Consider the following 17,958-nt stretch of genomic DNA (forward strand, 5'->3'; position numbering starts at 1 on the left):
CCCTCCATACGGATAGAACCCCCCAAAAACGTCCCCTCTCAGGTGAGGCCTGGACCCCACTTCTTCGTTGGCAGTTAGTACGCGCTCTCTGCTTTAGTACGTGCTCTCTGCTTTAGTACGTGCTCTCTGCTTTAGTACGCGCTCTCTGCTTGAACAGGAATAAGTTACTAGCTCAGCCACAAATCAAAGCTTAGAAATTTTGTTTGGTAAGACATTGAGCTGTCTGGTAGTGTTAGTGATGTCGGAGCTGAACGAGGAGTGTCGCATGTTGAGCTGAACGAGGAGTGTTGGGTGTTGAGCTGAACGAGGAGTGTTAGGTGTTGAGCTGAACGAGGAGTGTCGCATGTTGAGCTGAACGAGGAGTGTCGCATGTTGAGCTGAACGAGGAGTGTCGGGTGTTGAGCTGAACGAGGAGTGTCGGGTGTTGAGCTGAACGAGGAGTGTCGCATGTTGAGCTGAATGAGGAGTGTCGGGTGTTGAGCTGAACGAGGAGTGTTGGGTGTTGAGCTGAACGAGGAGTGTTGGGTGTTGAGCTGAACGAGGAGTGTTGGGTGTTGAGCTGAACGAGGAGTGTCGCGTGTTGAGCTGAATGAGGAGTGTCGGGTGTTGAGCTGAACGAGGAGTGTCGCATGTTGAGCTGAATGAGGAGTGTCGGGTGTTGAGCTGAACGAGGAGTGTTGGGTGTTGAGCTGAACGAGGAGTGTTGGGTGTTGAGCTGAACGAGGAGTGTCGCATGTTGAGCTGAATGAGGAGTGTCGGGTGTTGAGCTGAACGAGGAGTGTTGGGTGTTGAGCTGAACGAGGAGTGTTGGGTGTTGAGCTGAACGAGGAGTGTCGCATGTTGAGCTGAACGAGGAGTGTCGCATGTTGAGCTGAACGAGGAGTGTCGGGTGTTGAGCTGAACGAGGAGTGTCGGGTGTTGAGCTGAACGAGGAGTGTTGGTTGTTGAGCTGAACGAGGAGTGTCCCATGTTGAGCTGAACGAGGAGTGTCGGGTGTTGAGCTGAACGAGGAGTGTTAGGTGTTGAGCTGAACGAGGTGTGTTGCATGTTGAGCTGAACGAGGAGTGTTGGGTGTTGAGCTGAACGAGGAGTGTTGGGTGTTGAGCTGAACGAGGAGTGTTGGGTGTTGAGCTGAACGAGGAGTGTTGGGTGTTGAGCTGAACGAGGAGTGTTGGGTGTTGAGCTGAACGAGGAGTGTCGCATGTTGAGCTGAACGAGGAGTGTCGGGTGTTGAGCTGAACGAGGAGTGTTGGGTGTTGAGCTGAACGAGGAGTGTCGGGTGTTGAGCTGAACGAGGAGTGTCGGGTGTTGAGCTGAACGAGGAGTGTTGGGTGTTGAGCTGAACGAGGAGTGTTGGGTGTTGAGCTGAACGAGGAGTGTCGGGTGTTGAGCTGAACGAGGAGTGTTCCGTGTTGAGCAGGACAAGAGGAAGAACGCTGGCCTGCCCAACGGCTCCACAGAGCCAGCGGAGGACGAGGAGGATGGAGGCCATGGAGGGCCGGAGCTACAGCGCACAGGGAGGTGAGTCAGGAGGGGCGGAGCTACAGCGCACAGGGAGGTGAGTCAGCAGGGGCGGAGCTACAGCGCACAGGGAGGTGAGTCAGGAGGGGCGGAGCTACAGCGCACAGGGAGGTGAGTCAGGAGGGGCGGAGCTACAGTGCACAGGGAGGTGAGTCAGCAGGGGCGGAGCTACAGCGCACAGGGAGGTGAGTCAGGAGGGGCGGAGCTACAGCGCACAGGGAGGTGAGTCAGGAGGGGCGGAGCTACAGCGCACAGGGAGGTGAGTCAGGAGGGGCGGAGCTACAGCGCACAGGGAGGTGAGTCAGGAGGGGCGGAGCTACAGCGCACAGGGAGGTGAGTCAGGAGGGGCGGAGCTACAGCGCACAGGGAGGTGAGTCAGGAGGGGCGGAGCTACAGCGCACAGGGAGGTGAGTCAGGAGGGGCGGAGATACAGCGCACAGGGAGGTGAGTCAGGAGGGGCGGAGCTACAGCGCACAGGGAGGTGAGTCAGGAGGGGCGGAGCTACAGCGCACAGGGAGGTGAGTCAGGAGGGGCGGAGCTACAGCGCACAGGGAGGTGAGTCAGGAGGGGCGGAGCTACAGTGCACAGGGAGGTGAGTCAGCAGGGGCGGAGCTACAGTGCACAGGGAGGTGAGTCAGGAGGGGCGGAGCTACAGCGCACAGGGAGGTGAGTCAGGAGGGGCGGAGCTACAGCGCACAGGGAGGTGAGTCAGGAGGGGCGGAGCTACAGCGCACAGGGAGGTGAGTCAGGAGGGGCAGGTAGGGGAGGAGGAGGGGGAGGAGGAGGACGGGGGGGCAGGAGGGAGGAGGGGGAGAAGGAGAAGGAGGAGGAGGAGGGGGAGGAAGAGGGGGGGCAGGAGGAGAAATAGGAGCAGGAGGAGGAGGGGTGGAGGAGGAGGAGTGAAAGGAGGAGGGGGTGGAGGAGGAGCAGAAGGAAGGGGAGAAGAGGAGGGATGGATGAACTGTTCACTACTGTAGTTGAATGAGGATGACAAGAAACATTGCACGTGTAAATATATATAATTTAAGTGTTACTATAAGGATATTTTGTAGAATAATATATTTTGAGGGGCAATCCAACTTATCATATATCCAACTTCTCATAGTCACTCCGTTCAGACATCCTACATCCTACTGTATGCAGACATTGAGCTACAGGCTGCGTAGAATGGAGAGAGAGAGGGAGAGGGAGAGAGAGAGAGAGGGGGAGGGAGAGAAGGAGAGAGAGATCTTACCTTCCTCCCCCCGACAGTTTGCAGCGCAGCTTATTATCGCTTCAGCCTCCTGAGCCCCTCCCCCTGCCCCCCCCCCCCCCCCGAGTCATGAGTTGTGCAGCGGTTACCGCGGCAACCCGCCTCAGCAAGCTCCCCGGCCTACAGCGCGGCGCGGGGACTTGACACAGCGCTAAGTCATCCTCCGCAGCTACGCTACGGGCCCCGCTTAGTAGAAGAGTAGGGCCGGGAGAACGCAACACAACAACACACGGCCCCGAGGAGAAAAACAAGTTCAGTTCCCGTGGTAACAAAGCTGGGTTGACAGCAGGAGGGGCGTGTCACCGTCATGTGTGGAGGCTGTCGATAGGGATGTGTGCTTAGTCGTGGTTGGTGACGGGGTTTATCCGTGGTGCGGGGTGATAAGTGTATATCGTATCTATGTTGTGTTCGTGTGAGGCGACGTATCTAGACGTGGCAACACATTTCCTGTAAAGGACAATAAAGTAATCCATCTACATCTCCCCTTTTCTGTTCTCCGATACGAAGGCAGCTAATCCCAGTGGTGTGATGTTTGAGGATTAAAGGTGCAGTGTGTGATTTTTGCTGGCATCTAGTGGTGAGGTTACAGATTGCAACCAACTGAACTCAATTACATGGTGCAGCATGGCAGCCTCTGTGGAAGGACCTGATCCCTATGTAGAGTAGATATAACAGGCTTATTCTCAGGTAACAAAAAATATCATTCTTATTTTCATGGGATTACGCACTAATTAAAACATACTTCTCAATATTATATTCCATTTCTGCCAAGTCTACACACAATTCTGCCACAACATTTTACACACGGCACCTTTAAAACAGGATACAAACGGCTCCTTATAACGACACTTAAAGTCTTTGCACTGTCCCTTTATCTGCAGGCTGTTCGGTGGCTTGCTCCTGGACGTTAAGCGCAAGGTGCCCCACTACCTGACGGACTACGCGGACGGCGTCAGCCTGCAGTGCCTGGCCTCCTTCCTGTTCCTCTACTGCGCCTGCATGTCGCCCGTCATCACCTTCGGCGGGCTGCTGGGCGAGGCCACGGAGGGGCGCATAGTAAGACCACACCCTCGTCCCGAAGACGGCGCTTTTTTATACCGTGTTTTATATCATGCTCTTCGATCGCGGTTGAATATCTTCTCTACACTGTAACATATGATGCTTCATCGTTCATCTGATTTAATTTTTGGTGCTCTGTTGACATTACCCATTTTGACTGAGTTTGCTCTGCTTTTTGTTAAAAAAAAAAAAAAGCATTTCAAATTAGTTTACTGAATTTATCTGGTTTCCTGCAAAAATTCTTCTCTCAAATAAGTTAGTTTTCCTAAGGGTTTCCTCACTTTTTAAAAGCTAAGTCATGCAACACATCTAAGTGTACATGATATGATCTACTATACCTCGCTGGGAGTCTGAAGAGTGTTTCTCTTCTCCCGTACACGTTACATGTTATATATGCTACATATATATACGTTACATGTTACAGTCAACATATATTCGGATACTGTATATTCTGCATGTACAGTATGTGTTTCTCCCTCTTTCACCAGAGTGCAATTGAATCTCTGTTTGGCGCATCGATGACGGGCATCGCCTACTCCCTGTTCGCTGGCCAGCCTCTGACCATCCTGGGCAGCACCGGGCCGGTGCTGGTGTTCGAGAAGATACTCTTCAAATTCTGCAAGTAGGTTTGTGTATGTGCGCACCATGCAGGGACAAAGCGCTGCCAGTCATCTCAATGTATAGTCTGGGTGCTCAGTCCTTTAACCCCGAGTCATACGATACATCTTGATCTGATCATCTCTGATTAGACTGTCTTTCTGCAAGAAAGACCTTCAACCAAAGTGAATTACAGTAATTGCATTTAACGTAGGTAGTGTATTACTACTCACAAGCGCATGCCAAAGCCAAAGTGCAAGAGTAGCAACATACATATTATATATATATATAGAGGGAGAGAGAGAGAGAGAGAGAAAGAGAGAGAGAGATATACAAATAGTATATTACCAATGCCGTTGTGATAATCTCAAGGTCAATGTCATTTTATTTAGCACCATTCATACAAATCAATGTCGCACATAGTGCTTTCCATAAAAAGAGATGGATTAAAACATAAATCATGGATAAAACCATAAATCATATAAACACACTGAGAACAGATTTAAATGAAACAATCAAATCAAATAATTATTTTAAAAAAAGATAATAGGTCCTACAATCCTATACAGATAGATGTGAATGCACTACAGTATGAAGCCCACAGATGATGTAATGTGGAGCATTAGAAGGTTTTGGTGATGTTTGCGTCTTGTCTAATCTCTCCGCAGGGATTACGGGCTGTCCTACCTGTCCCTGAGGACCTGCATCGGGCTGTGGACGGCGTTCCTGTGTCTCGTCCTGGTCGCCACGGACGCCAGCTCGCTGGTCTGCTACATCACGCGCTTCACGGAGGAGGCCTTCGCCTCGCTCATCTGCCTCATCTTCATCTACGAGGCCCTGGAGAAGCTCATCCACCTGGGGGACCACTACCCCATCAACATGAACAACGACCTGGACAAGCTCACCCTGTACACGTACGTGCGCGTCCGCACTAACACTCACCCCCCACAGCAGAGTAGGAGACCCAGGTTCAAACTAAATCCACTCCTCTCTCTGTTGTCGTCCGACAGTTTGAGCCAAACATTTCTGTTCAAAAGCAGACTGAGTGGGGGTGGCGGGTTATAGAGTTATATAGTTATATACAGTCAGTTTTACAAGAGTACGGTGAATTTTATGTGGAAACAAAATGGTTTAAATTGAAGATATGAGGTTTTTGCCCCCCCGGTGGTTTGCCGGGTCCTGGTGTGTGTGTGTGACCTGTGACCTTTGACCCACAGGTGTTCCTGTGTGGAGCCACAGGACATCAGCAACGCCACTTTGCGCTACTGGCAAGAGAACAACATCTCCGCCGCTGAGATCTACTGGGAGGCCATGGAGGTCAACGTACGTGGGCTGTGATTGGTGGATAATCAACGAGGACACAGAGTGGTTTTTTGTGAATGGATGAAGCTTAAACGAACGCAGTAGGGTTTTGGTTGTTCCCCATATTAAGTGGTGAGCTCTTCCAGATGGAGAGGGCATGGGTGGGGGATTACACCGGATTACCCATGACAAAACCACTGTAAAACCAAATATTTGAGTTCCCGCTTCAATTTTGGCGGGCAAAGACACTCTTAACCTTTGGATCCGCTTACCTAAGGTGTGTTGACACTTGTTGTCATCCAGGATTAATAATCCCAATATTGTTCCCTCCCGCCTTTTGCGATCAGGACTGCATAGAGAAGAAGGGGGAGTTTGTGGGCAGCGCCTGCGGCCCTCATGGCCCCTACATCCCGGACGTCTGCTTCTGGTCAGTCATCCTCTTCTTCTCCACCGTCGCCATGTCGGCAATCCTCAAGGACTTCAAATTCAGCCGATACTTCCCCACCAAGGTAATTCGCACCAGAGCCGGTCTTGTATGCGGTGCGCTGAGACACTCTAGTGGTCATACGTGGGTAGTGCATGGTGACTCGTTGGGTATACAAGCAAGTCAGATTGCGAAATGAAACACAATTGCTGAAAATGTAATTATGGTTGTGAGAGGATGGCTTTAAGAGAGTTTTATTTTGTACATGTTTTAATGACGATGCACATTGTAATATGCTCGTATGGACATTTGTGACATGCAACTCTCTCCGGCTCAGGTCAGATCCGTGGTCAGTGACTTCGCTGTCTTCATCACCATCCTCACTATGGTGTTGGTAGACTACGCCATAGGAATCCCGTCTCCCAAACTCAAGGTTCCCAGTGTTTTTAAGGTGAGCATGCCACCCCAACCGAACATATTTCTGATTATTATCACCGTGTCGAACCCCCGGAACCGGATTCAGTATTCACCGGGCCTAAAAAACCGCAAATCTCCCAGCCCACCAGAGACGACCGCGGTTGGTTCATCAACCCGGTGGGTCCCAACCCGTGGTGGACCACCGTGATCACGGTCATCCCCGCGCTGCTCTGCACCATCCTCATATTCATGGACCAGCAGATCACCGCGGTAATCATCAACAGGAAGGAGCACAAGCTGAAGGTACTGATGACCTGGCACAGTTATGCTCGTTATGTGTTACCCTCGTTATGGCCCTGATTGATCAGCACCAGTTAGTTATTTTAGACATATTATGTCATGAGATGCAGTTCCGCTCCACGAGGTACCGGAGATGATCCGGCCAATCCACGCTGCTCAACTGTGCCATGTGGGCGGCTGTGGCTCAGGAGGTAGAGCGGGTCGTCCCATGATCGTAGGGTCGGCGGTTCGAATCCCGGCTCCTCCCGTGCACATGTCGAAGTGTCCTCGGGCGAAGAACCCCAAATTGCTCCCAATGAGCAGGCTAGCACCTTGCATGGCAGCTGCCGCCATTGGTGTAGGAATGTGTGTGTGGAATGTGTGTGTGAATGGCTGAATGAGATGCCATTACAAAGCGCTTTGTCCGTTAAGGTAGAAAGGCGCTATATAAATGCAGTCCATTTACCATCTCCTGGAAAGATACGACATTGAAGAAGAATTTCATGGGACTATATACAGCTGATTTGTATTCAAGATACTTATAATTTAAAGATACATACTGGACACTTACATGGAGTGAGTGCTTTTATGCACCATAACTGTCTTTAGTACATCCGTCCAGAGGGAAGAAGGTGAAGTAATTGCCCCCCCCTCTTACAGAAGGGCTGTGGCTACCACCTGGACCTGTTTGTGGTGGCGGTGATGCTGGGCGTCTGCTCCCTCATGGGCCTGCCGTGGTTCGTGGCCGCCACCGTCCTCTCCATCTCCCACGTCAACAGCCTGAAGCTGGAGTCGGAGTGCTCCGCCCCCGGCGAGCAGCCCAAGTTCCTGGGCATCCGCGAGCAGCGCTTCACCGGACTCATGATCTTCCTGCTGATGGGCTGCTCCGTCTTCATGACCCCTGTCCTCACGGTCAGACATGGCTCTCGTACAGTATGCCGGGGCTCACGCTACAGGATTTTGAGGGGGATGATTTATCACCGATTCACCCCTCCCGAGAATCGGGGGAGAAATCTTATCCGGAACGTTGGTCGGTACTGAGGTTCGGCCCGGAGGATTTGAGGGGTTAACAGATCCAGTCTTGTTTGATATTTAGATTATTACGTCATTACTTTACAGGCGAGGCAGTGGTTCGTTGCTCCCTCAGGCACGATAATATCCTGTATTTCATTTCATTTTCATTTATTTATTTCCTTAGGGACAGATATACATACAAGTTAGAACAAGAATGTTAAAACAAGTGATGTCATATACCACAACATGTATAGCTCAGGGCTAGTTTGCAATGCGCGTCCCTAGATGTAACGTGTGTGATCAGCCGTTATTTTCAAATCTTGTAGGGGTGTGCATGTTTGAGATTCACGAGAAGAACATCTGTTAAGATTCTCCTTACTGTATGTGCGTAATGCAACCCGATTTCGAATTATTTTTTAATATCCTGTAGTGTGAGTCCGGCATTAGTCTCTCTCCTGACTTTGCTGCGAATTGAGGAAAGGGAAGTCTGTTGTGAAATGACATGGCGTAGGTTTGATGATTGAATTAAAATAGATATTTCTCGGAGGATTTACTTGTCACGTACGTGAAGTATGAACTGTGTGTCTGAAATATTCTATTTCTATACCCACAGTTCATTCCCATGCCAGTGCTCTATGGAGTGTTTCTGTACATGGGTGCCTCATCTCTCAAAGGCATACAGGTAAACAACCATTAAACACACCAGATACTGTATATGTTGACATACTGTATGTTCGTATCTGGATTCTTGCACATGACCACTGAATGTACTGTACATAGGACACACCGTACTCACACATTACACCACACACACACACACACTCACACATTACACCACACACACCATATACACACCCTCACACACACATTACACTTCACACACTCACTGTATATACACTGACCGCACTACAATGTGTATATATATATTTTTTTTAACTTATCTTATTTTGCACTAGTATTTTGGACTGCACTCCTTGCACTGTCCTGTCTCGTCCCTGCACCCTGTCCAATGTTGTCTCCATGTTATGTACCAGGCCCGAGAGCAAATTCCTAGTATGTTCAAAAACTAGAATGGCAATAAAACAAATTCTGATTCTGAGTGTAGTCAACTAGTTTTGACTAGTCCAAAGTACTGTAGCAAAATGAGGTGTAAAGCGCATCATATACTACTCAATTCCTTATTCTGGGGGTCCGCGGTAGTGTAGCTGTCTAATGCGTCGGTCGGACACATTGGGCAGCTGCACCTCGAGGGCGGTTAGTATAACTGGGCTGGAAGATTCGCGGTGCAGCCCTGTGCAGCGTCAGAATCACGGTCATGGGCTCCAGAGAGAGTCAAGGAGTCGTCTGTCTCCTTCTTATCGTCGATTGACGGGGTTGTGTGATGAATCTTCAACAGTAAGAATGTGGCAGTTGGACAATATGTCGGGTGTAATTGGCTGCAAATAGGGAAAAAAAAAAGAATGTATATATATAAAAAAGACTTATTCTGTTGCTCGTTTTGTCTAGAGAAACCTGGCTTACTGCACACCCTCCCTCCCATTGTCCAGTTCTTTGACCGTCTGAAGCTGTTTGGCATGCCGGCCAAGCACCAGCCAGACTTCATCTACCTGCGTCACGTTCCCCTGAGGAAGGTCCACCTGTTCACCATCATCCAGCTCAGCTGTCTGGCCCTGCTCTGGATCATCAAGACCTCCAAGGCTGCCATCGTCTTCCCCATGATGGTGCGCATCACCGCCTCCACACGTCTGCCAGTGGAATCATTTCAACTGGGAAGCAAACTCCTCATGTCGCCTTTAACTGGCCATATTGTTTGAGTAAACTGGACATATTGTTCCCACTGCCCAAGCACATGGAACCATTTTGCTGGTATATATAATGTATGACGAGCCGGTCATTATCTTAAAATAAGAACCCTTCAATGCGTTACAAAACAAATTCCGAATGCACTGTCGGGCTCTTATTTTTCTATAATCACCGTCTGGCCACGCAGTACGTTGTCCCTTACTTATGCCATAGGGTGACACACTACAGCACGTTGGTCTCTGAAACTAGTATGTTATTATAGGGGCTGTATATGAGCTCTGTCTTGTACCTTCCAGGTGTTGGCACTGGTCTTTATAAGGAAGCTGATGGATCTGTTCTTCACCAAAAGAGAGCTGAGCTGGCTGGACGACCTCATGCCAGAGAGCAAGAAGAAGAAACTAGAGGATGCTGCAGAAGAGGTTCTTCATAATAACACGTTACTGACTCATAATAACACATTACTGACTCATAATAACACGTTACTGACTCATAATAACACGTTACTGACTCATAATAACACATTACTGACTCATAATAACACGTGTTATTGACTCATAATAAGTCATGTTACTGACTCATAATAACATGTGTTACTGACTCATAATAAGACGTGTTATTGACTCATAATAACATGTGTTACTGACTCATAATAAGTCATGTTTCTGACTCATAATAAGATGTGTTTCTGACTCATAACCCATGTTACTGACTCATAAGACATGTTACTGACTGATAATAAGACATGTTATAATACAGTATGTAGGATTTTAAGTGTGTAAATATGTCTAGATTGTATGATAGATTGAAGGGGATGGTCAATGAGTACTTTAGTGAAAACCGTGTCTTTGTAGGACACTGTTTGGCTCTGCTTCAGCAATGTTTTAGAAATTAAATGCAGCGTGCGCATATGCTAAGATTCAATCAGCAACATGGAACGTTCTTGTACAACATTGGGAGTCTGAACATTGTCTCACATGAACAAAATACAGGTACCATGTAAATCTGTGTATATTGTTCCTGTATTGTGTTCATGTGAGGCAATATTCAGACGTGACAACACATTTCCTGCAACAGACAATAAAGTAATCTAATCTAATCTAATCTCCTAGCAGGCTCCAGGCATCAGAAAAAAAACAAAATTATCCTCACGGCATAATTTGCTTAATGTCACTTTAAAGTTGCTTCAAGATCTCCATCAGAAATGTGGGACAATGGAGCAACCAACCAACCAACCAACCTTTAGGTTCTGTCTCATGAAACCTTCCTTCCCTGGTCAGGAGGAGGAGCAGAGTATTCTGGCGGAGGACGAGGGCGTCGTCCAAGTGCCCTTAGAAGAATATCAGAAGTAAGTCATCATCAGTCCATTCGTATTTTGTGTTTTGTTCTGTTTTGCATTTTGTGTGTCAGCGTGAGGGCTCTAGAAAAATGCTTTTACAAATGCAAATCTGAATAATCCCGTATGGGATGGGCCATGTTGGAGCGGCCAGACCCGAAGATAAAACCATTCATTCATTCGTTCATTCGTTCATTCGTTCATTCATTCATTCATTCATTCATTCGTTCGTTTGTTCATTCATTCATTCATTCATTCATTCATTCATTCATTCATTCATTCATTCATATTTTTACACTTCCATTTTATACTTCCTTCTGTTTTAGTGGCTGCATAGTTTTGTATGTTTGTGTGAATAGTTCGCCCGCATGTCCTGTTCCTCTAGGGGTGAGTCTCCAGGAATCAACCTTACAGATGAGCTGTCCAAAGCCTCCTTTGGAAACACCTGGAAGGTCACCATGTCAGATTACTCCAAAAGGTATTACAGAATATTTACTCAAAATCAGCATACTTTTGTTAATCTTATTTTTGGTACCTGTAACTTGACGATATTTCTCCATTCCATCTTTATCGCAGCTTATGATTCAGTCTCCTAACCTGCTACTGTAGATGCTGGTTCCCCAAAGGTAAGAACCTCCTCCTGTGCCCTGGTCTAATCATCCTTAGTTTCTTTGGTGACCATCTGTGTGACCGCCACTGGAAGTTTGGTCCTGATGTCTGCAATCCTCAAAATGCGCTAGAGGGCAAAATACGTATATTAATATATATAGTGTTAATCTTGGCATGATATGAAGTGAGGTGGAAGTTTTTTCCCCCAGTGATACCATTGGGTTGAGATTGGATATGCACATTTGAAATTAAAATTCAGCTTATTTTGCATCCGACAGTCAGTTTGGCCAGAAGCCCGTCCCCGTCACACAATGGACATGTAAATATCCTACAGTCTGTCCCTCTCCAGCTGCTGCGTAATCAGGATTAGACGTTATACTGTATTATAGTTTATTGACATGTCTGTTATATAGAATAACTGCCTTTTCATTGTAATAGTCAAGCACCTCTATCGTCCTGACCCATTTATACCATGCAGCTCTTCAACGTACATGAAATAACCATGCATTTATTCGCTCACAGCCAGACCTATCTCCACACTTGGTTTGTGCCAGTGCTTGAGAAAGGTCAGGCTGGACTCTACCATTGGGAGATCGGGGAGGGGGGAAATGCTTCTTTAAAGCAACCACAATGGTCTTGGGCGAGCGGATGCTAGATTGTTGTTATTTCACATACTGTAGTGAAGGGGACTTTGAAAACAGGAACACGCAGATAGCAGAAGAGGAGGAGTCTGGATTGGATCTGATTGGCCAGGGGAATCTCCATCGCCACTGATTGGGCAGTAATAAACCCAGGATGTTGGTTTATATCTAAAACCTACATCCTGTGAGTCAGACTACCATGCATTTGACTAAAGACTAGGTTACTCGGGCTTGATTGGTGTAATGCCACTGTCAATTAAGATGCCCACCAATCGGAATGGTGGGATTGGATGGCTGATAGGTACACCGTTGAGTGTCCGGTCAAGTGAATGTTTGAATACTCTGACACCTGGTATTGGTGCCCACAGCCGGACTCCCAGCTGTGCAGCGAGAGGAGAGAAGCAGAGGAAGATACCGAATGGCTTTGACAGGGAGTCTTGGACCTTCCCCTCCCTGTTACCTTCACTGTGGTTCAGTCAATATTGTGTGCAGCGATTTATCATTCCTTTAGGTCTAGTGTTGTAAACCTATGTCTGTTCAGCACATAGAACAGCAGTGCTTACAGTAGTTTCGTCTGAAACGTCTTCAAGGGGCAGGCTAAAGAAATATCAGACCTGTTTTATTTTCTCGTTTTTAAATGGGAGCAAGATTTAGGAGGGAGATGTTTTAATGAATGTGGAATTAATGTAACATTTGTGTTTTAAGGATTTTCCAATCACATTAAGGAACTATTTTTCCTTAAGTTTCTTTTTAACTTTATTATATGTATTTTGTATGTTTTATATGTTTTAATATCATAATATGACTATTTGGACTAGACACATGATCCATAAACATGAGATAAAATGATTTGTACAATATTTCAGTTGGAAATAGTATTTAAAATGTACTTTATACATGCAGTATTTAAGTTGCTTCTCTGTAGGCTTGATGAAAAAAATTTCATTGAGTCTGTGGCTTTTAATGCTTTTTTTGCTAATTAAGTCAACTTTAAATATTGTCAACTTAATCTAGTAAAAATCTGATATAATTCTATGAGTTTTAATTTATGTTGGAGCAGTGGGAAGCATGTAATTGGCCATTTGATTGAACATAGTACTGAAATAGTTTCACAATTCAAGATACAGTAGAATTTGAAACAATATTGGCTTTAGTTTAAATCACATTATTTGTTGTCCATGATCGTATTGTCAGAGTGTACGTTTTTATTTGGTTTAGGTGCAGGTGTTGTATCATTATATTTCATGGAGTAATGTTACACCATACCCTACATGCTGGTAACACTGTACTTTTTAAATATTTCTTGTGATGGGACTATCATACAGTACGTCCCTACAAATGAATGTAGTCTAAGGAACAGCAGAAAACAAAGTTGAAAATTATACTGAAAGTATCTTCAGAAGTATATACAGCTATAGAAACAAATGCAATAGCGCTTTTTTCTAGAAGGGCAAAATGTATAGTATTATATTTATATCAAAGATGACTAAGATTCTATATTTTCTTTGTACAATAGAAACAAAGATTTTCTTCATATTTAATTTGCTATGCTCGCCTATTCACGGTATGCCAATTCTACCTGTTAAACTATTGTAAGCTTAATGTAAATCACCAACAAACTACTATTATATTTTTAGTGTCTTGTGACCTGTTTTTACTCACCTCTGACGTGTTGCAGAAAGCAGTATAATAACATACATGGTACAGATTGACTGTATACAACATTCCTTTTTCATTTTTTGTTTCTGTTTTCTTGATCTTAAGAAACATGTTGGATTGTATTCTGTCTGAATAACCCTCTGGAATAAACTATATGAATTATTATTTATGTATCTTGTTTAAGTAGCCTACTGTACTTTAAAAATGTAAATGTAACCTTGAATAAATTTAGATGATCACCCCTTTGTTTTATGACTACAGATCTATGTTTTTGGAAGTGGTATGTAATCTAACTGCGTTTGGATTATGATGTTTTTTGTAATGGTCGTCTATGGATGTCCATTCAGCCATGACTGACGAATGAAAGCTGTCCGCAGCAAATAAACCTAGGAGATTTGTCTTAAAATAGCTCTGAGTGTGCAGGGGGGCTGGAATCAACAGATGGTTTGATGCTCTGGCTGACAGCTCAGAGAGGTGTGGCTTGCTAGGCATGTCATGCAGCTGGCTCCTGTGAATGATTGTTTTTTCCCTCCATGCCAATAAGGCCTGAGCAGTGATCCTAGATAAGCATGTTGATTGACATGTTTCCTCAACTATCCTTGCTGAGGACGCTACATTGGGAAATCTTGTTACAATATAGAATTAACAGGTGTGCGACATCCATCCATCAGCAGATTACCACCCTGGTTGTTTTTTCCACTGGGAAGTACGGTTCTCGATGTATGTTCTACCTCACTGAACAAAGGGATTCCTCCAACGGGTGACAACTCTCATACAGCATCACTCATCAGTTGAAATGCATCAGGAACATACTGCATGTAGATTTATCTTATACAATTACACTTTGACTACAACATTTGTCACACTTTGTCCCCTCACATTTTTTATGTGTGCTTGAGACAGTTCACTGTTTCTGGTTCAGACTGGACACCACATTTAATACTTGGACAGTGGGGTTTATTTGTTATGATAACAGGCACATAAGTCTGTTCCCGCAAGAAGGTCTTACAAAGATTCATTTTGGACATATTTACAATGTTTGTTTGCAAAGTTTGTCAACGGAAAGCTACAGTATTTCCAGTAGTTCTCTGTTACACTGGCAAAAAAATAACACTTATTCACTGAACTGACAGCTCACGTTTATTGTGACGGGGATCTTATAAGGTGTGCATTATATGTCTTAATCAAAATGAGTGAAGTGGACTTGATGTTAAACATCAGAAAGACACAATCCAACTATAGAAGCATATGTCTGTAATGACGTGATAACCAGTAAACAAAAGATAATAAAACCACAATTAAATGTGGTTTATTACTGTCCAGTGTACTAATACAAACTAGCCTTCAGGCCCTGATCAAAGGCAGTTCTACTCATTAATGACCAACACAGGGATTCTTATCAGATAAATTTATTAGCATGATCAGAGAAAGGAAGATACGGGTTATAAAAGATGAAATGGCAGAGGGTCAGTGTGCATGTAGCTGAAATCTCTCATTGCTTAGGGGTGTCAGACGACGCTGTTGTGAGTGGAGGGCAGTCCTACTCTCGCCTGCCTCGGCCAGTCTTCAGCCAGGAGACGAACTCCTTGGCCGCTTGGTCCTGTAGGTAGGAGCTCACGTCACTGGTGTAGGTACCATCTGCATGGCGTCTACGAGGACCACTGAAAATACATGGACACACTTTTGTTAACGCTTGCAGACTAATAGTTTTTTTTTTTCCATCATGCAAAATTAGTCTAAAGGATTTTTTCAATCAGTGCCTACTTCCATGTGAAATTGTTGTATTATCCTGAGACGTATTTGTGATTAAATGCTGAGATTTCACTGTAAGCTGCTGCTGATGATAATGGCTTCAAAAATAAGGAGCTGTTAATTTACTGTAAATTACACTGACTTGCTCTTATGCTGCCATATTAAAATAATACACTAAGATCTACTCTGTACAGAAAATAATTTCTGATAAAGTGTCAAAAAAGTCTTGCAAATCCAAATGTTTTCAATCAAATGTCACTGTCTTTGCACAGTCCTGTCTAGTCCTTGCACCCTGTCTAATGTTGTCTCCATCATCATCATCTCCAAATTCCTAGTGTGTGTAAACACCTACTGTACAGGTACCTGGCAATAAAACTGATTCTGAATTCTGATTCTTCTGCTCTGTCATCCACTCTCCACACGGCTCTAACAGTCTCACACACCCGAACGGCGCTCTCTGCTTTGTCATCCAGAGGGAGAGAGACACACTCACCCACTCCTCTTTGTATTCTTTAACCACTGGACGAAATCTTGTGCTCTCCTGGTCTCCAGGTATTTACTGTAATCGTTGGAGAAAGTTCCCTCTGAGTGTCTCTTCATGGTTGTGAGCTCTCCCGGGTCGTTGAACATCGAATCCTCTGTCAAGAGGCTGTAAATACAATTTTGGAGTTACTGTAGCCGGTGACAAGACGTTGTTCCACAATGAGAGTTGAGGCCGTCGCTGGAACGGTCGGCCACGGCAGAGTGTGGGACGCTCTTACCTGGAGCTGTCGTCTGTGACCTGGTCAGGGTGCTGCCAGCTGCTCTGGACGAGGATCAGGAGCAGAAGTCCAGCCAGCGAGCGAGCGATGTTCATGGTCTGACCTAGGCAACATCAGAGAGACATGAGATGAGCTTTCCAAACTCTTCACACACACACACACACACACACACACACACACAAACACACACACACACACAAAACAGCATCCCCAATTCAATAGAAAAGAGAGATCTCCCAACCGGCAAACCACACCGAGGGGTTTCCCACGACAAAAGAGGAAGGCTGTTCCGAGAGTCTATCTCACCTGTGTTCTTTTCTGAAGAGCTTCTCTGAGAAGTGGGGAGGGGGGGGGAGCGTACCGTTGATCTAGAGCACAGATCTCTTCTCCTGGCTTCTCCTGTCTGTCTCCCTGGAGCGTCTTCACGGCCTCTGCTCGCGTCGGCGAGCCTTATATAGGGGGGGACGGGTGACAGTGCGCCCAGGTGGCACCCCCCACTCCCCCTCCATTACCCTCTATCCATTAGTCAGTGATCGTCTCAGTGCACTGGGATATTTGCAGAGTTGTCTTTGTTGAAAGCTGTTACTTCAGGTGTCAAAATCAAACATGATTCCTACCTGCCAGACAAATTCAAATAATGCTACAGGATAACTGCCTACCATCTGTGTTAATAATGGCCAGCCTGGCTCTTAGCTGAGTGTTACAAACTTAAACTACTGTTTGTGGAAAGATTGCAAAAAGAACAGAGCCATTATCTGCTATGATCAACATTCTTAGAGTTGCCAAGTGGAATTCACTAGCTAATCTGATTCTTTAAGAGAAGAATAAGAATAAGATGAAGATAAGACTAATTCTTTCGTACGTAGGTATGAAGGTGACACAGCACCCAAGGTGCTTACATTTGTGTTTTACAGAATCTTGAATGTTTGATATATGGGTGATATTTCTGGGAGGTAATCAAGTGAATACTTATTTTGGTAGCTAGACCAAATGTATGATTGTATGAGTGCCACAGCACACAGTAACAATGGGGAAACGTATAAACATCAAAAGGTTTCAAGTTTATTTCTGAATTTGGTGGATCACATGGTAAAGCAAGTACACGTTTCATTTTCAAAACCATACATTTCCAAATGGTTTCTTTACAATATCCATATTTCATATAAAGTTAAAATGCATCTCACATGTAGGCTACAATGTCAAGTGTTTAACATTTCACAACAAAGTCAGTGCAACAACAATTTTGTGTGTGTGAACTAATATCACATTGTCAATTGCTAATAAAAAAAAAGACCTGTATATAAACATGCAATGACTTTGAGTACATCTTTGTGGATAGTCACATTTTCTATTTGATCAACACGTTTATCCTTTTTAAATAGTCATTCTTACAAGTAATACAATATTCATTGAACATTAAAACTTCTACAAAACCACACTTCAACCTAATGGAATCCTCAGTCCAGAAAATACTGAGTGTGTAACACTTTTCTGCCATAACCATATTATAAATGATAGGAAGAGACGGTGATGGA

At 45.3% G+C, this 17,958-nt stretch overlaps 2 protein-coding genes across 2 annotated transcripts in view; one reads left to right on the forward strand and one right to left on the reverse strand.

The window, feature by feature from the left end:
- Positions 1–12,679, forward strand: part of slc4a10b (solute carrier family 4 member 10b) — a gene marked incomplete at both ends in the record, with an annotated part of 43,072 nt that extends 30,393 nt beyond the window's left edge. The window contains 17 exons of the mRNA XM_084442939.1: positions 1–42; positions 1,421–1,521; positions 3,655–3,829; positions 4,321–4,454; positions 5,098–5,343; positions 5,647–5,752; positions 6,079–6,240; positions 6,493–6,606; positions 6,714–6,875; positions 7,512–7,763; positions 8,479–8,547; positions 9,413–9,586; positions 9,965–10,087; positions 10,946–11,013; positions 11,387–11,479; positions 11,611–11,716; positions 12,620–12,679. The exon at positions 1–42 is cut by the window's left edge and continues 105 nt beyond it. Coding sequence (XP_084299065.1) covers positions 1–42; positions 1,421–1,521; positions 3,655–3,829; positions 4,321–4,454; positions 5,098–5,343; positions 5,647–5,752; positions 6,079–6,240; positions 6,493–6,606; positions 6,714–6,875; positions 7,512–7,763; positions 8,479–8,547; positions 9,413–9,586; positions 9,965–10,087; positions 10,946–11,013; positions 11,387–11,479; positions 11,611–11,716; positions 12,620–12,679 — 2,187 coding nt within the window. The remainder of the gene's footprint in view (positions 43–1,420; positions 1,522–3,654; positions 3,830–4,320; positions 4,455–5,097; positions 5,344–5,646; positions 5,753–6,078; positions 6,241–6,492; positions 6,607–6,713; positions 6,876–7,511; positions 7,764–8,478; positions 8,548–9,412; positions 9,587–9,964; positions 10,088–10,945; positions 11,014–11,386; positions 11,480–11,610; positions 11,717–12,619) is intronic.
- A 2,771-nt stretch (positions 12,680–15,450) lies between these two features.
- gcgb (glucagon b) lies at positions 15,451–16,518 on the reverse strand (the record flags this gene model as incomplete). The annotated part of the gene is made up of 3 exons (XM_084443223.1): positions 15,451–15,571; positions 16,156–16,311; positions 16,424–16,518. The coding sequence occupies 3 exons, from the start codon at positions 16,516–16,518 to the stop codon at positions 15,451–15,453; spliced, it is 372 nt and encodes a 123-aa protein (XP_084299349.1).
- Positions 16,519–17,958: the final 1,440 nt, after the last annotated feature.

This window comes from Borostomias antarcticus (assembly GCF_949987555.1).
Source record: "Borostomias antarcticus genome assembly, chromosome: 9".
Taxonomy (NCBI): domain Eukaryota; kingdom Metazoa; phylum Chordata; class Actinopteri; order Stomiiformes; family Stomiidae; genus Borostomias; species Borostomias antarcticus.